The 23,884-nt window shown below is 38.2% G+C and overlaps 3 protein-coding genes across 3 annotated transcripts; 2 read left to right on the top strand and 1 right to left on the bottom strand.

The window, feature by feature from the left end:
* Window positions 1-644: 644 nt before the first annotated feature.
* Window positions 645-4,789, top strand: LOC308079825 (ADP-ribosylation factor 5). The gene is made up of 6 exons (XM_080421432.1): window positions 645-861; window positions 1,477-1,557; window positions 2,361-2,470; window positions 2,763-2,834; window positions 3,133-3,258; window positions 4,000-4,789. The coding sequence occupies exons 1-6, from the start codon at window positions 795-797 to the stop codon at window positions 4,084-4,086; spliced, it is 543 nt and encodes a 180-aa protein (XP_080277558.1). The 5' UTR covers window positions 645-794; the 3' UTR covers window positions 4,087-4,789.
* A 133-nt stretch (window positions 4,790-4,922) lies between these two features.
* lamtor4 (late endosomal/lysosomal adaptor, MAPK and MTOR activator 4) lies at window positions 4,923-10,117 on the bottom strand. Its single transcript, XM_080421433.1, has 4 exons — window positions 10,012-10,117; window positions 9,216-9,299; window positions 8,349-8,466; window positions 4,923-7,274 (listed from the first exon to the last, which is right to left on the bottom strand). The coding sequence occupies exons 1-4, from the start codon at window positions 10,012-10,014 to the stop codon at window positions 7,177-7,179; spliced, it is 303 nt and encodes a 100-aa protein (XP_080277559.1). The 5' UTR covers window positions 10,015-10,117; the 3' UTR covers window positions 4,923-7,176.
* A 2,008-nt stretch (window positions 10,118-12,125) lies between these two features.
* On the top strand, window positions 12,126-16,508 carry atp6v1f (ATPase H+ transporting V1 subunit F). Its single transcript, XM_080420807.1, has 2 exons — window positions 12,126-12,392; window positions 15,036-16,508. Exons 1-2 carry the CDS (start codon window positions 12,235-12,237, stop codon window positions 15,235-15,237), a joined length of 360 nt encoding a protein of 119 aa, XP_080276933.1. The 5' UTR covers window positions 12,126-12,234; the 3' UTR covers window positions 15,238-16,508.
* Window positions 16,509-23,884: the final 7,376 nt, after the last annotated feature.

Raw genomic sequence — 23,884 nt, 5'->3', positions numbered from 1 at the left:
TCTAAGGTCGAAGGTCTAATAGTTCCCAGACAGTAGTAGTTTTTTTATTTACAAATATTGAACATAATGGTACATCATGTAAAAAAGTGAGTTAGACAATATGTAGACACTATTTGTATTATGTACTGTATATTAAAAAATTATAATAAAATAATACATTAAAATTGTATGTAAATGTATTATATTGTATTCTAAGTATTATTCTCATGTATTCAACCTTGATTTGAACAATTTGAATTCTTTAACCACACTGTAACAAAAAACGCCCCAAAACAGTCACCTAACCTTATTCCTAAACGTAAGCTATCAGTAAAACTATGCCTAAACCCAACCTCATTCCTAAAAGTAACCTCAATTAAAAGTCAAAACTATTTCTAAACCTAAACTTATTCCTAAACTTAACCTCAGTAAAACTACAACTTATTTCTAACCTTATCCTCAGTCAAACAAATACAAGAATACAAGAACCGAAAAGAAAATAAATTTTGGGGCGAGCATATGTTTTGGGACGAGGCTTCCGGTTTACCCTTCTTCTGATAAAGATTCTCACGAGATAACATTGTCAACGCGTTGTTCTTTTAAATAAAGTTAAATGAAAAAAAACGAGTGACGTCAATTATTCCGCGTTGGGCTTGGACGTGGCATCTAAGGAGGAGACTGAAGGGAAAGAGCTGCTGCTGCACCCACTGACTATCACTGACCTGTTCCTCAAGAACAGCAGACCCCCAAAAGCCCCTCAAACATCTAGTAACTGTCACCTTGTCGTCTCATCGGGACCTGTCAGTCGCATCATCATGGGCCTCACCATCTCGTCGCTATTCTCCAGGATTTTCGGCAAGAAACAGATGAGGATACTCATGGGTGAGCATTGATCAGGCTATATGTATATGAGCTAGCTGGTTAGCATCACTTTGTCATCATCCACACTGATCTCTGCTTTTTGATGGTGATTGGTGATGATGGGTGGGAAAGATGATTATTTTAGTCAGCATTATGTGTCATTTAAACATGGCCCTCGCCAAGTAAGACACGACTTGTTATTCTATGTAATTTGGGGTCGCTTGGAGACACTGTATGGCTAATAACATCCAACGATACTGTAAAGCTACGTAGCTTATAGTTATTTCAGCCTAGATGCGGCATAGCTACTGTACTGTACTGTAACAGGTGTTTACCTTTTATGATCTAGTCTACACAGTAAAAGCCTTTGTTAATTTACCCCCGAAAATGTAGAAATTGAACCAAATTGACCTGTAAGCGTCCATGTTGGTTCCATGTTCTCAGAGTTACAAATAAGGATTTTAGGATATTTTAACTTCAAGTTAATGGCTAATAATGAATAGGCCTAATTGTCTGAAATGAAATGTGTCATAATATCATGTTTGGTTAAGTTGTTTGACATGTTATCCTGATAGTACAGTAATTATCTATTAATAGCTGAAATTAAAGTTTGTCTGATTTGTGTGTTTTTTGCAGTTGGTTTGGATGCTGCTGGAAAGACTACAATCCTGTACAAACTGAAGCTTGGAGAAATCGTTACCACTATTCCAACCATTGGTAAATTAACACTCGACATATTGACATATCGAAATTGTCATGTAAAGTGATTATGAGTCAAAATAAAAGTGGTCCCTTAATTTAGTCATTTGAATGAAGCAAACAGGACTCTCTTAATGATCCAATGGGAATGGACAAGATATCAAGTATCAACATATTGTCCATCTTGTCCTTATGGCAACATGCACATAAGGTTCACCATATAGCCATCCAGTAATGCTGAAACATCCCTTAGATTGTATGCATCAACTAATGCAGCCAGTGAACACTGATCTAGGATCTGTTCTGCCTTTCAGACCATATTGAATTGGATTCATGAGATGAGTTATAGGGTAAATGTTTAATCTTAACCATCAAACCCTACGTAAGTTGACCAGGGCGATATATTTTATCACTCCATTTTGCCCCCTACACCAAAGCTCTTTGTCGAAAATAGCCAATGTTTGCCCCCAGAATTGAGACGCTAGGATTTATGTGGTTAAGTCTGACACTCTTTGGGAAGGGGGCTAGATTTTGATGGCATGATTCTAAAGCTTTGGGGTGCCTCAAGAGCTGTTTGGGCTTGTTTGAAGGTAGATCGGTTGATAAGGCATAACTCGGCAGTAGCCAAAATAAGACTGTAGTAAATGGTCCAAACAAGATCAGATAAAGACACATCTCATGTCAAATCTAAATGTTATTTAGTACTTTTGGTAACCTAATTAATTTAGTTATGCTGGTGTTTACAGTAGTTTCTAGGTAATGTTTCTTATTTGTGCTGTCTCTCTTTGTCAACCCCACCCCTTCTCACTGTTGCCGGTCAGGTTTTAATGTGGAGACCGTAGAATACAAGAACATCTGCTTCACTGTGTGGGATGTGGGTGGTCAGGACAAGATCCGACCTCTGTGGAGACACTACTTCCAGAACACACAGGTACAACAGCAGGGCTCTGGCCTTTGTCACTGCTGCACAAATCACCATTGGCTTTTTGATGTCAGCATATATACTGTTATTAGGTATTGTAGGTGTTCATTTTGTAATGAGCCCATAAACACGTACAGTATATACTAGTGTACTACATGACCATTTAATCAAGGAAAGTTGTCATGAACAAGTTGTCATTTTGTAACTTGTACTGTGAATTTTCCAATTGGTCTTTAGTTTTATTGTTGTGTAATCCAACTGATTTAACAGGTGCGTTGATCTTTGAACTTGGGTTTTGCAGGGTCTTATCTTTGTTGTGGACAGCAACGACAGAGAGAGAGTAGCAGAGTCGGCAGAGGAACTGGTAAAAATGGTAAGAAGCAACATACATACATTACTGCACAAGTGCCTTGGCATAGCAATTGTTTGTACGACTTTTGTTGGTATAGGAAGTGTAGTCCCTTTATCTTTATTTAAAGGGACATTACATTGAGACAAGATAAAGTATAAGGACTAACTTAGCAGAGAATAATGACATTATTTAAATAGGGATATTCCTGCTGTCATGTCACATTACCCCTCTGGGAGGTGCTATACTATATAATATGGTTTTACCTTCCAACTGGTCTCACTAATTCACTTTAAAACCTGTTCTTTTCCTCCTCATGTAGTTGCAAGAGGATGAGTTAAGGGAGGCAGTGCTGTTGGTATTCGCTAACAAACAGGACTTGCCCAATGCTATGCCAGTGAGCGAACTCTCAGACAAATTGGGCCTGCAGAGCCTGCGCAGCAGAACTGTAAGTCTCTTTCTATTTTCTATTTCTATTATCATAGCGCTGGGCGATATTGACAAAATCAAATATCACAATATGTTTGACCGAATACCTTTATCCGTATTGTGATGATATATTATAAAACCAATAAGAAAAATGTTTAAAAAAACTTGAGACACATTTTCCCAAATAAATGAGTTGACAGATCTACAAGCAAAGCTTTGTGTGTTAGCTTGTAAAGAAGACAACTTTTCTACAAAAAGCTTTATTTGGCACTACGCCATGTCCCTCACACACATTATGCAACAACAACTCTCCTTCCGTTCCATTCACAACAATAGTTCCCTACTTCCTCCCAATACACTTCACACAGGTTAATTATAAAGTATTACTACTTGTAACTTAACATTGAGCTTATAGAGATTGGCAAATGTTTTTGGCTATTTATAACATTTTTTGAAAGTATCAAATATGGCTTAATCACCCTCTATACTTGGTATTAGTAAAATAATACTCATAAATAGCTGATCTACTGCACAAGCTCACAACGCAATCAGCTGTTTTCACAGAATGTTAGCCCCAGAATAGGGAGGCTAGGTTTCACGTGATTAAACCAAAAAAAGATAACACTTATGTCTTATCACGATATTCAAAAGAAGACACTATCTAATCTCATTACATGATCACAATGACATATTGTCCAGCCCTACTGTATCTTTTGCAGAAGTGATCTGTTGAATAACAGGTTTCTTCTCATCTCCTCAGTGGCACATCCAGGCTACCTGTGCTACCCAAGGCACAGGTTTATACGAGGGACTGGACTGGCTATCCAATGAGCTGTCGAAACGCTAGACAAAGGAGCAGGACCGGAGCGAATGAGTGATTTGAACATGTGCACAGTGAGGAGAGAATGGAGAGAAGGTGGCAAGCGAGTAGAAGAAGCGTGGAAGGGAGCAATTCATCAGAGAAAATGCAAACCCTTTTCCTTTTTTTTTTTCTTTTTAAATTATAAGTGTGTCTGTTTGGTAGAACGTGCAGTCATGGACTTTGCGCTCAGTTCCTGTTCTGAAGTCTTTTTTCAACATTCTTCCCTTTTATTCCCTGTGTCGTTCTTGCAGATGTTTCTTAGACTGTTTATATATATTTTTTCCTCCATGCTTCCCTACTCCCTCACCAGTAAAAATGTTTTAATTTGCATGTTTTAACAAAAAAACAAACAAAACAAAACATAAAAAGAGAAACATGTGAAGGTTGTGCTGTTGTTATGGAATGGGCAGTGAGGCCTCTGGATTTTGGGGGTTGAGGGTGGATAGGTAGAGTAGAGCACAGCACAGCACAGGGCCTTCCAGTCTCGGGCCTTCCAGTCTCAAGGAGAGGGGAAGTTATTGGCTTGGGGCTGAAGTCAAGCTTGTTCTTTTCCCTGCCTGACTGACTCATTCTAGAGAGCCGAATTTGATGGCCAGTTCCATTCCTTAACAATGTGAAGAATGCAGGACCTGAAGTATTTCCAAGGGCCATTATTATGATGCAATAAAAGTGTCTTTTTTTTCTTCAACTGTTTAATTGTCTGGCAATGTTCCTAATGGGAAAGATTGATAGTTATCATGTGTACCGTCTATGTTTACTCATGGAGTTGCTGGAGTAAATAGAGTTCACTTTAGCTTATTTCAAAACAAAGATTTAATTGTCCACAAGAACATGTATCAGCAAACTGGGGTGAAGAAGTAAACCACAATTACAGCTACATTGTTTAGAACTTCATTTAAATTATGTCTGATAAGTTATTTGAGAGAAACTAATAGAATATTAAACTGTTCAGTAACTGTAGAAATACTGATTGGCAAAGGTAGCCGTCTGGTTGTGTTTAAGCTCAAATGAGTGCAACTGTATTGCCTTAAAGGGCAAGACCACTTTGGTAGAGTTTTGGGTTGTGTATTTACCTTGCCATGATGTAACTACAAAGGTGGACAAGAAATCAAATAATCGCTCCATTGATTAGAAATTGATAATTCAAAATATGCTCCTCATTGACTTACATTGTACGGTAAAACAGTAATGTTTTTTTTTTTTATAAAAATGTTAACTTCCTGTTGATTTTGCTATTTTATTAAGAAGAAAACCTGGACTGGATTCGCTGATCCAGATCCGGATCTTCACATAGTAAAAACAGCAGGAAGTTAACATTTTATTAAAACAAACAGTACTGGGTTTGGTGATGTTCTATATTGTCTGAATCAGCTTTGTTCGTGTACGTGCTTAAGAGTGACTTTGAGAGATGTTTTAGCATACAATGTAAGTCAATGAGGAACACATTTTGAACTAGAAAAAGTGCTCCTCGGAGCACAGGTCTCCGCCAGGTCAGGTACGTTATTCTGGCCTCCTGGTGGCGCTATAATAGGCCAATGTGAAAAGGGTGCCATTTATTCTTAGGTCTTTCACGGCAATCAGACACTGCATTCATGATTTGAGGCATTTTGTTCCAAAAATGTGTTTTGCTAAATTAGACCTGCTGGTGGCGCTATAACAGGCCAATGTGAAAAGGGTGGCATTTCTTCCTCGGCCTAGTGGGAATGTGCGTGTGAAAATTCACGGAAATCGCAAGCTGCGTGCATAGTTTGAGGCTTTTTGTTCAAAACCGACCAATCCTGCAAACTTTGGAAGCCTACCATAGGCAATGAGGATGGAATATGGGAAATCGGACAGATTCGTGTTGATCACATGACTATAGAGATACTGTGTACCGATTTGCATGACGTTTGGATAAAATCTGTAGGAGTAATGTAAAGAAATGGGTTTTACACAAATCGGCCTCCTGGTGGCGCTATAACAGGCCCATGTGAAAAAATTAGGGCAGAGGTTCTGAATTGGCATCCAGGGAGTGTGTGCACAGTTTCGGAGCGACCGGGCCAACGGTGCCGGAGATTAGCTGCTAACACACAGACAGGACGGACGACGGACACACGGACGGACGGACGGACAAGGGGCAAAACATACTCTCTCGCCATGCCTTTCGGCCTGGCGGAGACAATTATCAATTTCTAATCAATGGAGCAATTATTTTTTATATCTTGTCCACCTTTGGAGTTACATCATGGCAAGGTAAATACACAACCCAAACCTCTACCAAAGTGGTCTTGCCCTTTAACTACATATGAAAAAAGGGCTTGAATTTTTTATCAAAAGTTGCATAGAGATTATTCATGTACCCTTTGAAAAAGCATGTAGATAGATATCCCTAATTAATAAGATTAATGAGATGATTTTAAAACAAGATTTATTTCACCCTTTAATACTCAAATCAATCATAATCAAATTGTCATTTTAGGGCACGCTGCCACCGCACTTTTATTTTACCACTGGGGTGGAATCTGCCAATGCTTTGTCAATGCAAATGCGTGGATTCTTGGAAAAAATGCGCAAGACCATGAATCCACGCATTTGCATTGACAAAGCATTGGCAGATTCCGCCCCAGAGGTAAAATAAAAGTGCGGTGGGGCCGTGCCCTTAAAGCATATCTCAAAAATACACCATGAAGCACTTAAATAGATGAGATGGGGGGTCACAATACACTAGCAATAATACTAGTCAATGCTTTTGTACTAACACAAGATTTTGACTATAGCAAACTCTTGACAATGGGTGCGACGGCAGAGTAATTCTGCAGGACTGTAGGAGAGCATGTGAGTACAGCCATAAGCCCCTGCACATCACAGACACTCAACAATGAATGACGTATAGTAAATGACCTTGCATATCATACACAAAGACAGTTGGCATAGTCCAGTACGTGATGGTATACATCCTCACAATCACTGTCGGTTATGATCTTTACCCTCCTACTGTAAATGTCCTGAGCAAAACATGATCCGTTGCCATGCATAGTCCTGTATGAGTTCACGGTCAATGAGCGGTTCCTTTCACCATCCCTTCCACTCTGGCAACTAGACGACCACAGGCTCTCGCTGGTTGTTCTGACGCTTCACCACAAACACTTTCTGACCAGACACTGTCACTGTGTAGACAAAGTCCTCTAGTATGACTGTTAGGGGACAAAACAGACAGAGAAACATAATGTTCAAGTTACATATTGCAAAAGGTAAAGAATATCTACGTGCACACCAACACTCCCGTGTAAGATTTCTTGTGTACGCTGCCAGGAGGCCAAAGAAGTCCATCCATGCATTTTCTCATACATGTTAGTGTGGTGTATATAAATACAATATTGACCGGACATACTACACTCAAGACAAGTGTGTGTGACAACCCTCAGCATTGGTTGCACACACTAAAAGATGACAAATTGAATTTACAGTTATACTACTATATACAATATGCAGACTTTTGAGTTATGCACTCGGTACGCATAGTTTACGTTTTGGAGAGATCCTGTTGGCGTGTGGTGTGCTGCGTGACAACCCGGTCATCTACGACCCGTCGTGGAATCGTTGCCACCCACAACAATGATGTTTATGCTGTTTCAGCTAAGCTACTAACACAACCTGGATCTGAACATTGCACGTGTCAATCTGTGTGCTAGTGCTATGGAGATGATATCCAAAGCACCCTCCTGCTCAAACTCATAAAGTCCTTTATAAGTTTGGAGGCAGCGTCTGTCTGTTCTGCCGTTCTCTGGTGGTGTGTGTGTTAGTCAAGATCAATAGCTCAACCCACTGAGACGATACATGCAGAACAGACAAACTGACTGACTGAGGTTTCCTTAATAGGGATAGGATAGGACAATAGGATAAGATAATCTGTAATACATCCAGATGTCTCCCTCTCAATTCTGTCTACAGTGTAAAGTTATGGTAAAAATATGCTCATTCAGCTCCGATGATGGAAGTTTATACCAGAAGGGAAGATGACCAATGTTGCTTACTATTTACTAGCGTGAAAGTAATTTTCTTAATTTGCAGTTAAATACTGGGGACATAATCAACTTTCTCACTCTTAAGTGACTGCATGTACAGTACATTGTAGCAGTAGCACGGCACGTCAACAGCTTCATCAACTTATAGTCATTGTAAGTGCAATGACAATAATTACACCACTATGTATTATTACTTTCATTTTACTTATATACAGTATGTTTTCCATGCATGGTGTATCTGACCTGACATGCGTTTGAAGGGAGGTTCTGCAGAACCATCTAACCGGAAGCGGCAGGCCGTTCGGACCATCTGCATTATGACCCCTGCTGCATGCTCGTCATTCTCCAATTCTCCAGCAGACTGAGAGACCAAAACAATGTAATAATAAGCGAGGAATAAGGAACGATTCCTTCAGCATCACATTAGGCTAATATGTGACCAAACTTGATAACTATACATAAGCACAGAATGTGACGGTCAACAAGAGCAAAAGATATAATATGTTACTCTTGATAAATAGCAGATCTACAAGCTCATAGCGCGGCACTAGCTTGTAGATCTGCCATTTTTGCAAATCTTTGAATATAGATTTTTTTAAGCGAACATTTGTAACTCATGTTACAACTTCTGGGGGGTCCCTGGAACAAAATATTTTTAGATGGGGTTCCACGGCCAAATACATATCATTTTGGGGGTCCTTGACATGAAAAAGTTTGAGAACCACTGATATGTTTTGAAGACGTTTGTAGAACCCCCAGAAGCAAAGATTTGAGTAAAGTTCAAAATTTCCACGATTTTTCAATTTTTTTTTGCAGAAGTTCATAGTGCGGCACTTGTAGATCTGCTATTTTTCAATAGCCAAAGAAATCTAAAATGACAGAGATGCGTTCCCGGCTTGAATGGGTTAAATCAAACTTTGATCATTGAAATTAAAAGGTTTGGGAGTCACTGGTCTACAAAATGTGTGCCTATGATAACTCTTTACCACAATGACAAATAACACTGGACACCCCCCAATTTGTTTGCCAACAGAAAACATTTCCTGATCGAGAAATTGCCATACTTATAGAAAATCAATGAAAATAAAGAAATCCTCTAAAAACACTCACCGCTAACACGCCATCCTCACTGATCACCAGGTATCCCAACTGGTCAGGGATTCTCTCCAGCCCCTGTGTCAGTGCAGCTGTCGTCTGGAAAGCACATAGAAAACACATGTGTAACTCATAGCATAGCAAACGCTACATAAAAATCTTCAGAAAATAGCAGATCTAGAAGCTCACAAGTGAGCTTGTAGATCGGCTACTTTCAAATGGCCGAAATGAATAGGGCTGAAGAGTGTAATGTTGGTCTTGTAAATCTACAAAGTCACTAGGAACTGAAGTTTTCAAATAGGCTAATTGTAGTGTAAAAGTACAATATTTGCCTCCGAGATGTAGTGGAGTAATAATAATAATAATACATCAGACTTATATAGCACTTTTCTAGTACCCAAGGTCGCTTTACAAAACAGCTTAAAAACTATTTTATTAGGAGAAAAGAAAACATTAAAAAGGCTAAAAACAAAACAAACAAACAAACAACAAAAGGCTAAGACTTAGAGGAAGAAAGTGAGGTTTGGTTTAGGCAGGGAAAGCGAGTCTAAAGAGGTGGGTTTTGAGGGAGGCTTTGAACACGGTAAGAGCACCGTCCAACTGTTGCACTCGTTTCATTTGAGGTTAATAAACAATTAATATTCAGATCATTCCAGGCGTCAACCAGAAGGCCAGCCAAGAAGTGTTTAAATGGCTTCGTTTTGTAGCATGGTGGACTCTAGGACTGTCCATACGAGCAATGCATTCTTTAAGATGATAATCGGTGTCAAATATGAAGCACCTAATGACTAGAAACTTAGTAAAAACTCACCATTCTCAATTAATATAATTTGTCAACTTGGATCTGTGTGTAGATCTGCGTGTATTTTGTGATCTGTGTATTTCCTCCTTGTTCACGTGACTGCCCTTTAAATATACCATGACGTCACAAGGCTACAGACAGTGTTGCCAGATTGTGTGAGGGAAATAAGCAACCAGGTCTAGGAAAACAAGCCCAAAAGAAGCAAATACTAGGCCACATGAGCACTTTTAAAGCTTTACAAGCACTTTAAAGCTATACAAGCTCTGCTATTTTCAAAAACTCTTGCAATAAAATGTGGAATATTTGGAATATCTTTTTTAAACTTCTAAAAAAGAAATAAAAACAATTCTAACAACACAAATGCTCCCTGTGGCACAAAACATTTATGAAAATATTTGAGAACCACTGGTTTAAATAATAATTTAAAAAAATTTGAAGCAAGCGAAATAAGCAGCTTTAAAAACAAGCCCAAAACACCACAACCACCAATATTTACAAGCAACTTTACAGAAAAAGTCGCTTATAATAAGCGGACATGGCAACACTATCTACAAGATGTCACACATTAGTGAGGGAGGGGTCGGGCATCTCCGTTATTACACAGTAAAGTTATCTCAGAGGCAAACATTATACTCCACTACAAGTATTTGAAAACTTTAGTTACTAGTTACTTATAGATTTGGATTATTATTACAAACATAAAAATAACCCCTTCAGCCCTATATGCATTTGAGCTAACTGTAGTATACAACCCTCGTAGACGTATTTATGATTCTGACGTTTTCAATCTACGAGAGTTGTAGGGTGCACTTCCTATAGTGCTTTGGACTTTCTGCACTATGCCCCGTAGACACTCCAAACATTGTACAAAATTAAAATAAAGGTGCTTACCGCCGAGCCCCAAATGTTAACTGGGTCTACGGGGTAGTAGTGTAATGTAATAATCCATATCTTTCAATAAAGAAGTGTTTTAATGCCGTCTGTGGCCGATTCTGCCGGAAGTTCCCAATGGGAGGTAGTGACGGGTAGTGACGGGGCGCATCCGGTGGAACCCGGAATTACATTAAATGTAAACAGGAAGTAAACGAGGGTGAAAAAATGGCGTTCGGCCACAGACGGCATTAAAACACTTCTTCATTGAAAGATATGGATTATTACATTACACTACTACCCCGTAGACCCAGTTAACATTTGGGGCTCGGCGGTAAGCACCTTTATTTTAATTTTGTACAATGTTTGGAGTGTCTACGGGGCATAGTGCAGAAAGTCCAAAGCACTATAGGAAGTGAACCCTACAACTCTCGTAGATTGAAAACGTCAGAATCATAAATACGTCTACGAGGGTTGTATACTACAGCTACATTTGAGCCATTTGAAAAAAGCTGATGTGCCACATTGTGAGCTTGTAGATCTGCTATTTTCAAAAAGTTTGAAAACTTGTGAAATGGGATATTCTGCATAATAATGAATTTACTTTTGTACTTTTAAGTATATTTTGATAGCAATACTTAATACTTTTACTCAAGTAATTTTTTAATTCCCGACTTTTACTTGTAACAGAGTATTTCTACATTGCAGTATTGATACTTTTACTTGAAAATGTGAGTACTTTTCCCACTGATTTTCAATGCACCAGCAGAGGGCGCAATTGGCAACTCAGGACCATAGCTCAGGACGCGTTAATCAGAACGGAAGTTTCAGTCAGCTGACTCCCTCACATGACCCGGAGACGGTGTTGCCATGTCCGCTTACAATAAGCGACTTTGGACTTGTTTTTCTGTAAAGTTGCTTGTAAATATTGGTAGTAGCGGGTTGCGTTTTTTGGGCTCGTTTCTAAAGTGTAGTTGCTTATTTAGGCTTGTTTCCTTATTTAATTATTATTTAAACCAGTGGTTCTCAAATATTTTCATAAAATGTTTTGTGCCAGGGAGTATTTGTTGTGTTAGAATGTTCCAAAAAAATATTCCACATTTTATTGCAAGAGTTTTTGAAAATAGCAAATATTTTCAAATAGCCGATGCATATAGGTTTAAAGTGCTCATGTGGCCTAATATTGCTTCTTTTGGGCTTGTTTTCATAGACCTGGTTGCTTATTTCTCTCACAAAATATGGCAACGCTGGTCAGCTGATTCTGTCAGTAGCCGACCAGCAGTCATTTCCAATCCACTGATCTCCCCACAACAACGTACGTTTGGTCGTCTATCTTCACACTAATCCATTAAATTAAAAACAATGGCAGGACGGGGGAAACTGATCGCAGTGATCGGAGATGAAGACACATGCACGGGGTTCCTCCTGGGTGGGGTCGGCGAGCTCAACAAGAACCGTAAGCCCAACTTCTTGGTGGTCGAGAAGGACACGAGCATCACCGAGATCGAGGAGACCTTCAAGTGAGCGTTGTTTGTGTCACCAAAGCACCGTTTGTTACTAAGGCTGTCACGATTACACATTTAATTGGCACTCAAATAATTGCGATTAACGATTTAACTGTGTGTTTGTCATTGACCATATGAAGCCTAAAAAATTGCAGGGTGGATATGACAAATAACTGAAATTATTGACATTTAATTTGTATTCATGTAAAAATTGCAGAAATAGCTAATCTTGATGCGTTGTAAGCTGTAAGTGACGCTATTTCTGCTTTTAAATAAATCAGAAATAGCTGATCTACAAGCTTGTAGATCTGCTATTTCTGCTTTATTTTTAGGCCTATTTGTTACTGCGGAAATGACCTTCAAATCAGTCTGTAATTTGATAATCTGTAACTCTGGGAGTGCACAAAATGTAACCAAATGGACCTAAGGGCGCAGAGAGCAATTTTGAACTGACAAATATAGCAAATATTAAGGTAACAGGATAGGTGGGCAATTGGGACATCTGGGCACCTCGATGTAAAATAGGCTATTTTGTACAAAATGTTAAAAAATAATATATTTGGTAAGTATACATGATTATAACATGCTTAAACATTCGAGAATTAAGGTCTAATATTTCTACAATTGCTACAAAACCTGTATATCCAGTCATTTAGGGACATAAACAAGTTGAAGGATAAATGTAAGTCTGATGTACCGTGCACGTTCACATGCACAGACACAGACTGTCTTTAGGGTAGCTCTGGTCAGTGGTGGAAAAAGTACTACATTTTTTTTGACATTTAGTAAAAGTGTCAATACTGCTATGTAGAAATACTCTATAATCTAAATCTACAAAGTTACTAGTAACTCAAAGTAAGTTTTCATATAATTGTAGTGGAGTAAAAAGTACAATATTTGCCTCTGATATGTAGTGGAGTAGAAGTAAAATGCTGAAAATTGGAAATACTCCAGTAAAGTAAAAAAAAATACCTCAACATTGTACTTAATTAAGTACAGTACTTGAGTAAATGTACTTAGTTACTTTACACCACTGGCTCTGGTCTAGGCGCAAGGCAAAATAAAGAGAAAACGATGTTGACCATGCCACCATGGCCGAAACATTAATTAGTGCGTACCTGAATAAACTTTTTTCCTCCTACAGCAGCGTGCAAACGCCAGACGTCGTCTTTTCACCACGACGTAATTGACACAATTCATGACAAAGTGACTCACCTGCACCTGGTCCTCGCGCCGAACTTCCGCGGGCTGCACCGAACGGCTGCCGCGAAGTTCTAAGATAAATCTCCAAATCGCGCTCATTGTTTAAGTCAGAACTGAAGACGGTGGTTTGCAAAACACAAGTCTCTCAATTACGGATTTTTACGCTCATTAGTCCATGGGCATTTGCATACTTCCTCGACAACGGGGTGGATTTCAAAATAAGAGCAACTAATACTTGACGACTATTATGATTAATCAACACGGGTTTTATTTTGTAAGTCTACTTACAGGAAGTAGATGGACTGATTGATTGGTTGATGGATTGATTACTTAACAGTTTGCAAAGATTTATGTACAGATTTATGCAAAAGGGGGCTAAAAGCAGTGGTGGAAGAAGTACTCAGATATTTTACTTAAGTAAAAGTAGCAATACCACAATATAAAAATACTCTTACAAGTAAAAGGCCTGTTTTCAAAATGTTACTTGAGTAAAAGTACAAAAGTAAAAGTACTAAAATGTTGGAAAATAGCAGATCTACAAGCTCAAGTTGTGAGCTTTTAGATAGGCTATTTTCAAATAGCCTTGGTATAAAATAGGGCTAAAGTGGTTAATGTATGTTTTATAATGTAATAATTTATATCTGCAAAGTAACTAGTGCCTAAAGTTTTTGAATAATTGTAATGGAGTAAAAGTACAATACTCTGAGATGCAATGGAGTAGAAGTAAAAGTACTGAAAATTGGAAATATTCCAGTAAAGCAAAAATACCTACAAAAAATTACTTAAGTAGAGTACTTAAGTAAATGTACTTGTTACTTTACACCACTGGCTAAAAGGATTAAACCCAAGAAAGCCTATGGCTTGTTTCCATTGGGGTCCTGTGTATTCAATTCATCGAAACACTTAAAGACGAACAATATTATGCAATAATATGCAAAAACATCATATAAATGAGTAATCAAAAAGAAAAATATGTACAATAAACAGTTGGGGGGTGGTCATTTCCGGTGATAAGCTTAGACCTTTTACAGGGGCCAGTTACAAATTGCAGACACCTGTTAAGTGCTCTTTTAGAGCGGTTTTGAAGGATGGTAAGGAGTCACACTTTTTATGACTATTGTTGGACCAGGGCATTCCACATTTTGGTGGCACAGCAGTAGAACCAATTTAACCCCTTGTTTGAGCCGAATTTAGGCTAAGAACTAACTTAGAACTAGTTGACAGACCATGACATATGTGATTCTGGTCATCATCAGAAGTCTTTATTTTTTTCTTCTACTCAAAGGTGGGGGGGGACATCCCTCCCTCCCCATGAAACTGGGTATTGGCCCCCAAACCATCAGAACTCTCCTGCTTTCTGATCCATTGGTTACATTTATTTTGTACACACCACACAGAGTTACAAATGGACAAAATTGATTGGATATTTACTGTGTATGACCTATCTCATTTCAGGAGTTTCTTGGTCCGTAATGACATTGGCATCATCCTGATTAACCAGTTCATTGCCGAGATGATCCGCCACGCCATTGATGGCCACATGGAGTCTATCCCCGCTGTGCTGGAGATCCCTTCCAAAGAGCATCCCTATGACGCCTCCAAGGACTCCATTTTACGCAGGGCCAAGGGCATGTTCTCTGCTGAAGACTTCCGATAAATTCAACACCCACCCGACACACACACACACACACACACACACACACACACACACACACACACACACACACACACACACACACACACACACAGCAGGGGCAGAGAGACAGATCATCAGTGTAACATTATGGGTGTTTATGTGTTGAATTTACCTTTTTGTTTTTGCCATGCTGTGAGTACTGTTTGGTGATCGGGTTCTTGTGAGCTACTGATATGAAATGGACGTTCCATCAGTATGACGTCGGATGACACCATTGTTCTCAGTGTGCATATGCCATTCCAAATCAAATGTTTGTCCATTTTTCATTTATAAGATCTATGTTTACAACACTCATTGACAAAAAAAACAAGTTCTATGTTAGTTGTCTTGAGTCTTATACAGGTATGATATGACAGACTTGACAGGGTCCGACAATAAGGACTGCCCACTTGCCTGGGGCATGTAAAAAAATGACGGGCAAGCAAAACCTGTCCAAACATGCCAAGTAACAATTTAGCATGATGTTTTGAGAGCCTCTATTATCTATCCTTCAAATTACTTAGGCTAATGGTTGGATCCTAGAACCCAGTATTTTATGTACAATTAAATATAATGAAGGAATTATTGATGCAGTATAGATAATATCATTTTTGAAGAAACTCATGTTCTGTGGTGTTTTACTCACGATGGCCAGGCAATGGATTTGAGCTGTATGTGGGAGAAATCTATGTACTGCACTGCTGGCAACGGTACCCCCTTGGCAGGGCAAGTAGTAATTTGGATGGAGCAAGTAGATTGGCGAAGGACTTGCCCTACAGGGCAAGTAGGAAAAACACTAACGTCGGACCCTGCTTGATCAGTTATGTTTGTCTGAGTTATATTTTTCACGTTCCCACAACTTTCAATGAATATAAATGTATCGGTTACATATATGGGCTTGATTAGTCGACAGAGCGTTCTTTGAGGAAGTGGAAAACACACTCGTATGCACGAGGATATGCCTCACTTGTCATTTATACATGCACACATTTGGAAACTGTAATTTCTGCCTTGTCTGCTGTTGTTTGTTTACTGTTGGCAGAATACACCTTATGGCATATGATGTAAGGGAATGTTGATCTTGTCAAAGAAATCATAAATTCCTAATTATCCATTTCATGTTATCTCTTTGTTGTGCAGTGTAATATCACAGCTTGTAAATGAGTTTTGTGATTGTTACAAAACAAATGTATTGACTTATATGCAGAAAAAAATGTGTTGATGTTTAAAATAAATTATTGTGTTGGGCCTGAGCTTGTTGTGAGTGAAGTCAATTTTAAGTTTGATTCATCAGCTGTTTTCGCCTACATCACATCTCAGTTCAGTTTTTAGAAAAATTTAACCTTTAATCAGATTGTTTGAGATGTGGCCAATATAAGACCGGACAAGAAATGAGTGGGTTGACATTAAAGATGCATTCCTTAAGTTTCATGTCCTACCTAGGATTTTAACACGGCTCACACATGTTGGAGACCAAACTTTTACTGTTCTACCAAGAAGCAACCTTGGCCAATAAAAATATTGTGCTTATGAGCCTCATGTAGTACATGTAGGTAGTGTCCTACCTGACTCCAGTGGTGGAAAGTAAGTACATTTACTCAAGTACTGTACTTAAGTACAATTTTGAGGTATTTTTACCTTACTATTTCAATACTTTTACTTCTCCACTACATCTCAGAGGCAAATATTGTACTTTTTACTCCACTATCATTTGACAGCTTTAGTTACTTTGCAGATTTAGATTATTGGCACAAAAGATACATTAACCACTTCAGCCCTATATATATTTCGGCCATTTGAAAATAGCCATTTTAATAAAACAAGAGGCACTCCTGTCTTTAGTGACATAACAAATGTGCCTCTTATTGCATAAGCTCATCAGCTTATCTCTGAGGCAAACTTTTGCTAACAGTTGAAGGCTGCCTTTCCCAGCATGTCTCTGGAAATAGACAAGGACAGCCAACATCCAGCTAATGCTTGCATAAAGAAACCTTTAACAACTCCCCTTTGTTCAACCCCCTCTGATCATGTTGACTTGGTGACCTGTGGTCAGTGGTGGAAGTACATTTACTCAAGTACTTTACTTAAGTTCAGTTTTGAGGTACTTTTACTTTGCTGGAGTATTTACAATTTTCAGTACTTTTACTTGTACTCCACTACATCTCAGAGGCAAATATTATACTTTTACTCCACTACAATTATTTGAAAACTTTAATCACTAGTTACTTTGTAGATTTTGATTATTATTACAAAACAGACTTCAGCCCAACTTAAGCTTTGGCTTTTTGAAAATAGCCGATCTACAAGCTCACAATGCGTCACGATGCGACGCATTGTGAGCTTGTAGATCTGCTATTTTCAAAACATTTTAATACACTTTATTTTATACATATGATATCTTGTGAAACAGGACAATCTGCATAATAGTACTTTCTACTTTTGGTACTTTAAGTACATCTTGATACCAATACTTTTGTACATTTACTCAAGTAAATGTTGAATTCCGGACTTTTACTTGTAACAGAGTATTTATACATTGCAGTATTGATACTTTTACTTAAGTAAAAAAAATTGAGTACTTTTTCCACCACTGATCATGTTGACTATGTGACCTGTGGCTGACAAGATGATGTCATGAACTGGTAAATATTTGAACAACACTGAGGAGGTCTAATTAATCGTTTTGGACAGGAACGTTCTTCCTTTCCCATGTCCTTCAGTCAGCTGAGGACAAACATTGATCTGTCAGCCGGGCCCATCCCACAGTGTGAGTGCTGATCTGGGGTCTGTTGATTGAAGTTTCCCAACCATTTGATTCATTATTACCCAGCTGACTCCAGATCTGCTTGCACTTTGACATGCTCAGTAGATGCAATTCATGCAGATTAATTTGACAAGGTTGTTGGAGAGGACAGACTAGATTATAAAACGAGCCCCTAACAGTCAATGTCTTTGTGGGTATAAAGGTTAGGCTACTGTAAGACAGAGCTCTCTCACCGGTTCTTCTGGATCCAAACAATTGTACAGTATGTGTCCTCCTGTGTGGTTCTTCAGTGTCCTTCTCCTGGGCTGCACCATTGGAGTTCCAGTTCCTCCAAAAAATGATGTCAGGTAAGATATCGGTTGGTTTATGTTTTTAAATACACAGCCTAAAGAGAGAAGAATAATTTGTCAAACAGCTAAAACAAATTAAAAAAAGTATGTAGTATATTATTTATACGTGTCGTGTACACACACACACACACACACACACACACACACACACACACACACACACACACACACACACACACACACACACACACACACACACACACACACACACACACACACACACACACACACACACACACATTATAAAAAGATGCATACATGGTTTTACTTTCTTTCTACAGTAACTCACAATCAATGACCAATGATACTGGTGCCTCTGCTTTCATGTAAGTATATCCATAAGCTCGCAAGAGTTAAACCTGTGTTACACATTGGCAAACATCATTCTAATGAGGAAAATACAATGCTTGAACAAAATGAGAAAATGACTGTAACGTACTACCACTATGCAATTGTTGTTCTGTCTTTTTGAAATATTTCTTACTGTTTCTGTTGTTATTTTATTGCTATTTTATGGGACGTAACAATAAAGTGTTAAATTGTGATTTCATAAATGACCATTGATAGAGATGGGAGTCATGCTGTCTATTCTTTATTTTGCCTTTAGAAACTATGGTGAACTCAAACCCAGTGTTCCTTCAGTGAACACCACCAACTCTACAGGGTGAGTCTTGACAAATCTTTCACATTTGTTGAAAGTAAAATAAAGTAATTTAATCCAAATAAATGCATGTTTCACCTTCTCTCTATTATGTAAGCTTCCTCCACATGAATGTCACACGGTACAATTTCACAAAGTGAGTGCTGCTGAATTACAATAAAACACTGTAGCAGCAATTGCAGCAGGATTGATACTTTATTAGTCAGAAATGTAATCAGCACGAGGTACAGTCAGACATTAAGGCTAAAAGGATAACACAAAAAAGTCCTGGGGACTTGTTTCCATTGTGGTCCAAAGAAAAGCTGATTCTTCAAGTCTAAAATGGCATTGTATAACTTGATCTTCAAGGCCTGCAATATTCATGCAAATCCTTTTGGGTGAATGGAGTGCTTGGAAAGGAACATCGGTGTATTTACAATGAAGGCAAAATGATGTCTACCATGCCTAGCAGTTACTACAAAGCTGAAATGTGTTATGAAAAAAAACCTCCCAATTAAAAAAATTATGTTGTTTATGGACAATCAAGTATAACTTATTGAGCTTTCTTTCTATAGGAACTTCCAATCAAATGATACTTCCAATGACAAAAACCCAGGCACTTACATGTAAGTAGATTTGTAAGCTTACAAAAGAGCTAAACTTATGTGTTACCCATTGCCGGTGTTGTTATGCAAAATTACAGCAAATCTAATATCTGCTTATTGTTGCAGGTTCCTTTTCCCTCTTGAACCCGTGTAAGCAGATTTTTCATTTACTGTACCTTTGACAGTGTTCAAATGCATGCATATACTGTATACAGCAGCTTAAGGCTACCTTAATATAATTAAGATGAGCGCACATTTGTTCAATTGAAAGATGCATTTTGAGTAAATGTAGATCTCTTTCTATCTTTTATAGGGAGGCCCCTCCAATGTAAGTGTCACTTTGTAATTATGCACCATGTTGTTTCGTAAGGATGATTGTCTCCAGGTTCTCAAATTAATCTATTGATTCCCTCTCTTAGACTATTTAGTCCAAATCGATGCATTCTTCCTACCTGTCTGACTGACAATTTGGTCTCGTCCCTCCAGCGAGGGGATGAGGTAGCAGGTGGACAAACCACAAATCCCTTCGGGATGGGCAAAAAATGAAATGGTTGTAGTCCAACGTCAGTCCACATGGCATGCAAGCCTATTTGTACCTTTACACTAAAATCATGTGAACGAATGTAACCAAATGGACATGTAAGGTATCATAACACATCATTGTGCTACTTGAGAAGACATTATATTATGTAATGTAGTTTCTTAAAAATATATTTTTTCACCAAAGTCTGTGCAAGGATTGTGTGCTAAAGACTCCCCTGTATGTGGATATGTATGTGTTGGAAGTGGTTACTTGTGGTATTTGTATCTTTTGTAAAGGAGCATTGTCAATTATATTTCACTAATATAAATGTGCATTAATAAACAATGTGCGAAACTGTCTTGTGGGATTCATATATTCTCAAGAATCATGAAACAATAAATCCGTAATAACATTGAGCCCGAGTAACTGAATATAATTATGAATGTCATTAATGTAAATAGCATGGCCATAATTTCAAATACAAAACAGATGATTTTGTAGCTGCAAGTACATGCCACTATGTACAAATCTGATGTTATTAAATATATAGGTATTTGCTCTGCTGTTGAAAACTACAACACTGACAGTGAATGGAATATTATTATTATTACTGAATATATTTGCATCTACCCAAGCAGGGGAATCAAGTCCCTTGGAAGAGCACTGATTATGACTCTGCAAAGAGAACAGGAAAACAATAGCTGTAATATAATTAACATTTATTATGGCTATTAAGAACCAGCATTCTTTTTCAAACAGGACAGAGGAACCACCACAGGGCATGAATCATACAGGTGGCAACTGGACCATGAACAGGTGAATTATTTTGTTTCTGGCGATGTAGTGACAGCCCATGTAAATACACACACAAGCATTCGCTTTGTTCGGCTTCCATTAACTACATCATTCATTTCTCTCTGCTGCACTCGGCAGCCTGGTCCTATGGGGTCAATAAGATGTGTATAAGACACTCCAATTTATCATACAATGATTACCTATAAGTTCAGCATTCTGTTTTTAGATTTCTTGCCATTTTATTCCCAGACATTATCGTAGAACCCAAGAATTGTACTCGCTTATAATGGCTGTAACAATAAAGAATCTTGAATCTGTGTGTTAATTTGTGCCCCAACGATCTTGGGATTTCATTAGTGACGATGGAAAGCGCTGAGAGACATGCTGTATTTTCTTTCTTTTGCCTGTAGAAATGATACATTCAAACCCAGTGTTCCTTCAGTCAACAACACACTGGAACTTTTGTCTGGGTTTGGATGGGATATAAGGTGTGTATTATTCACTCCAATTATCATACAATGACTACCTATGAATTGGACCATTTTGTTTTTTTACACTTCCGATTTCTTGCAATTTTCTTCCCAGTTCTCTGGTGATATCTCGAGGTTGCATAGTTGGCACCTGTGCCTTGGCGAACCTCGGCCATACATTACAGTTAGGAGGTGATGAGAAAGCAGGCCATGCAACGAGAGATGCTAATGGGCCCGGCAAATGATGACAGAATTGGAAAAGATCTCACATGGCGACAAGAATCAACACTGGCATGCACATAGAGTAGTCTATGTTCACTGACCAATATGTTAAAAACTAGCTGCTTAAATGTTTATTTAAATGAATGGATTTCTCGCTGTCATTATTTGAACCAATAAACAATGCATTTTCAAAAGAGTGTAGCTCTGACTTGAATCATTCTGCTTTACAAATAATGAGTCACATTTATGTTTTGGAGTTCAGAATACAAAGGTCTGTGGATACTTATACAGGTTTGTGGGAAAAAAGTCAACACACAGATATAAGGTCATTCTGCTCAAATATCATATAGGTCAGTGGTTCTCAAACCTTTTCGTGGCAAGGTCCTAAAATGTATTTGGTCACGAATATTTTGTGCCAGGCACAAGATTTGAGTTGTTAAGACAATTTAAAAAAAATCTAAAAGTATTAATAGTCAGGGGATATTAAAAAAATCTTGGAATAAATTCCTTACCAAAAAAAATCTTCACCAATGTGTTTGTAAAGGTGTCTAGTAACACATCTCATAAAGACTGAAATGCAGTTTCCCTAGGGGAATTTGTGACAGCTCCTGAAAGTTGGGGTACCCACCATAACCTTATGCGGGGAAAAAACATTTCATTCTGTTTTAAGTAGCATGTGAGGGGTCAAACTAGGGTGTTTTTATGATTCTGAATCCATTGCAAGCATTTGTTTTGCACCAAAACCACTCCTTGGGCTAAAAACGGCCATAGCCATCCTTTTCCAGGTATACTTTTTGTGTAAAAAGCCCATTGAGATTGGGCCGTTTTTAGCCCAAGGAGTGGTTTTGGTGCAAAACAAATGCTTGCAATGGATTCAGAATCATAAAAACACCCTAGTTTGCCCCCTCACATGCTACTTAAAACAGAATTAAATTTAGATTTTTTTTTCCCTGCATAAGGTTATGGTGGGTACCCCAACTTTCAGCAGCTGTCAAAAATTCCCCTAGGGAAACTGCATTTCAGTCTTTGTGAGATGTGTTACTAGACACTTTTACAAACACATTGGTGAAGATTTTTTTTGGTAAGGAATTTATTCCAAGATTGGACATTTTTCTGCTAATATCCCCTGACTATAATATTAATACAAGTCTCAAGGCAGTGAGCCTGTAGATTGGCTATTTTCAAAAAGCCCAGGAAATGCAACAGTCACAGGTAAAAGTAAAGTAAACTGATATAGCCTACTTGGAATATTAAAAATAGCAGATCTACAAGGCTTGTGCCCTTTATCACTAATGATTCTGCAAGTAGCATCAATATTGTTATGACAGATTCATATTCTGCTGTCCTGTCAAATTGGGCAGATCTGATCCAGGTCACTGAAGCTGATAGCCACCAGTGACTTATGAGAGGACTCTTTCAAGCTCAATCGTTTTCATAAGTGAACCAATTCTCACGTGCATTCACAGAATGCATTTCACCTGTTAAGCTATAGTTGTTTGTTGCTCTTTATCTGCCCTGCTCAAAAGGCCCAGAGTACTTTAACCAGAAGAGGGAGCCAATGGTCCATGATTCAACGTGCACATCTCACCAAAATGTATAGGACATTTACAGGACCTCACTTAGGTCTATATAAAGTGCCTTGTAATTAGGGGTGCACAATTAATAAGTCATCATATCAGTATCTGCAATATGGACCTATATCAAAATATTACATCAGTTTTAGCTGATATAAACTTTATAATATTTATGTATAAATGTGAAGCTGAAAAAGCCTTTTGTGATGATTAAAGGAGGAGTTCACCCAAAAAATATTTATTTTCTATCAATTGCACACCCCATGAAGCCTTGAATACATGGATTTATTTAGTTTTTTGTCGCATTCCTAAGCCAATAATTTGATGCCCGGGTGTATTTCCGGTAGGAGACACAAATAATCTACTTTGTGTCTCCTACCGGATACATTAGCCGGTAGGACACAGGAATCAAATTATTAGCTTAGGAATGCGACAAAAACACAAATAAATCCATGGATTCAAGGCTTCATGGGGTGTGCAATTGATAGAAAATAAGTAATTTTTTGGGTGAACTACTCCTTTAAGGCTACAAATTCAATCAGTGTTTTCTGGTGAACCTTTCAAAAGGGTCAATGAGTTAAAAATTTTCAAAAATGAAAGTAAAAATACTACATTTAAATTGTTTGAACAAGTTGTGCATCAGTAGGCCTAATCAGGTGATATGAATGCACTGTTTTTAGAAGATG

This window comes from Gymnoscopelus braueri (genome assembly GCF_963280865.1).
Source record: "Gymnoscopelus braueri genome assembly, chromosome: 23".
Lineage (NCBI taxonomy): Eukaryota > Metazoa > Chordata > Actinopteri > Myctophiformes > Myctophidae > Gymnoscopelus > Gymnoscopelus braueri.
Note: the sequence above shows the minus strand (reverse complement) of the source record. Positions and strands in the feature narration are given on the sequence as shown.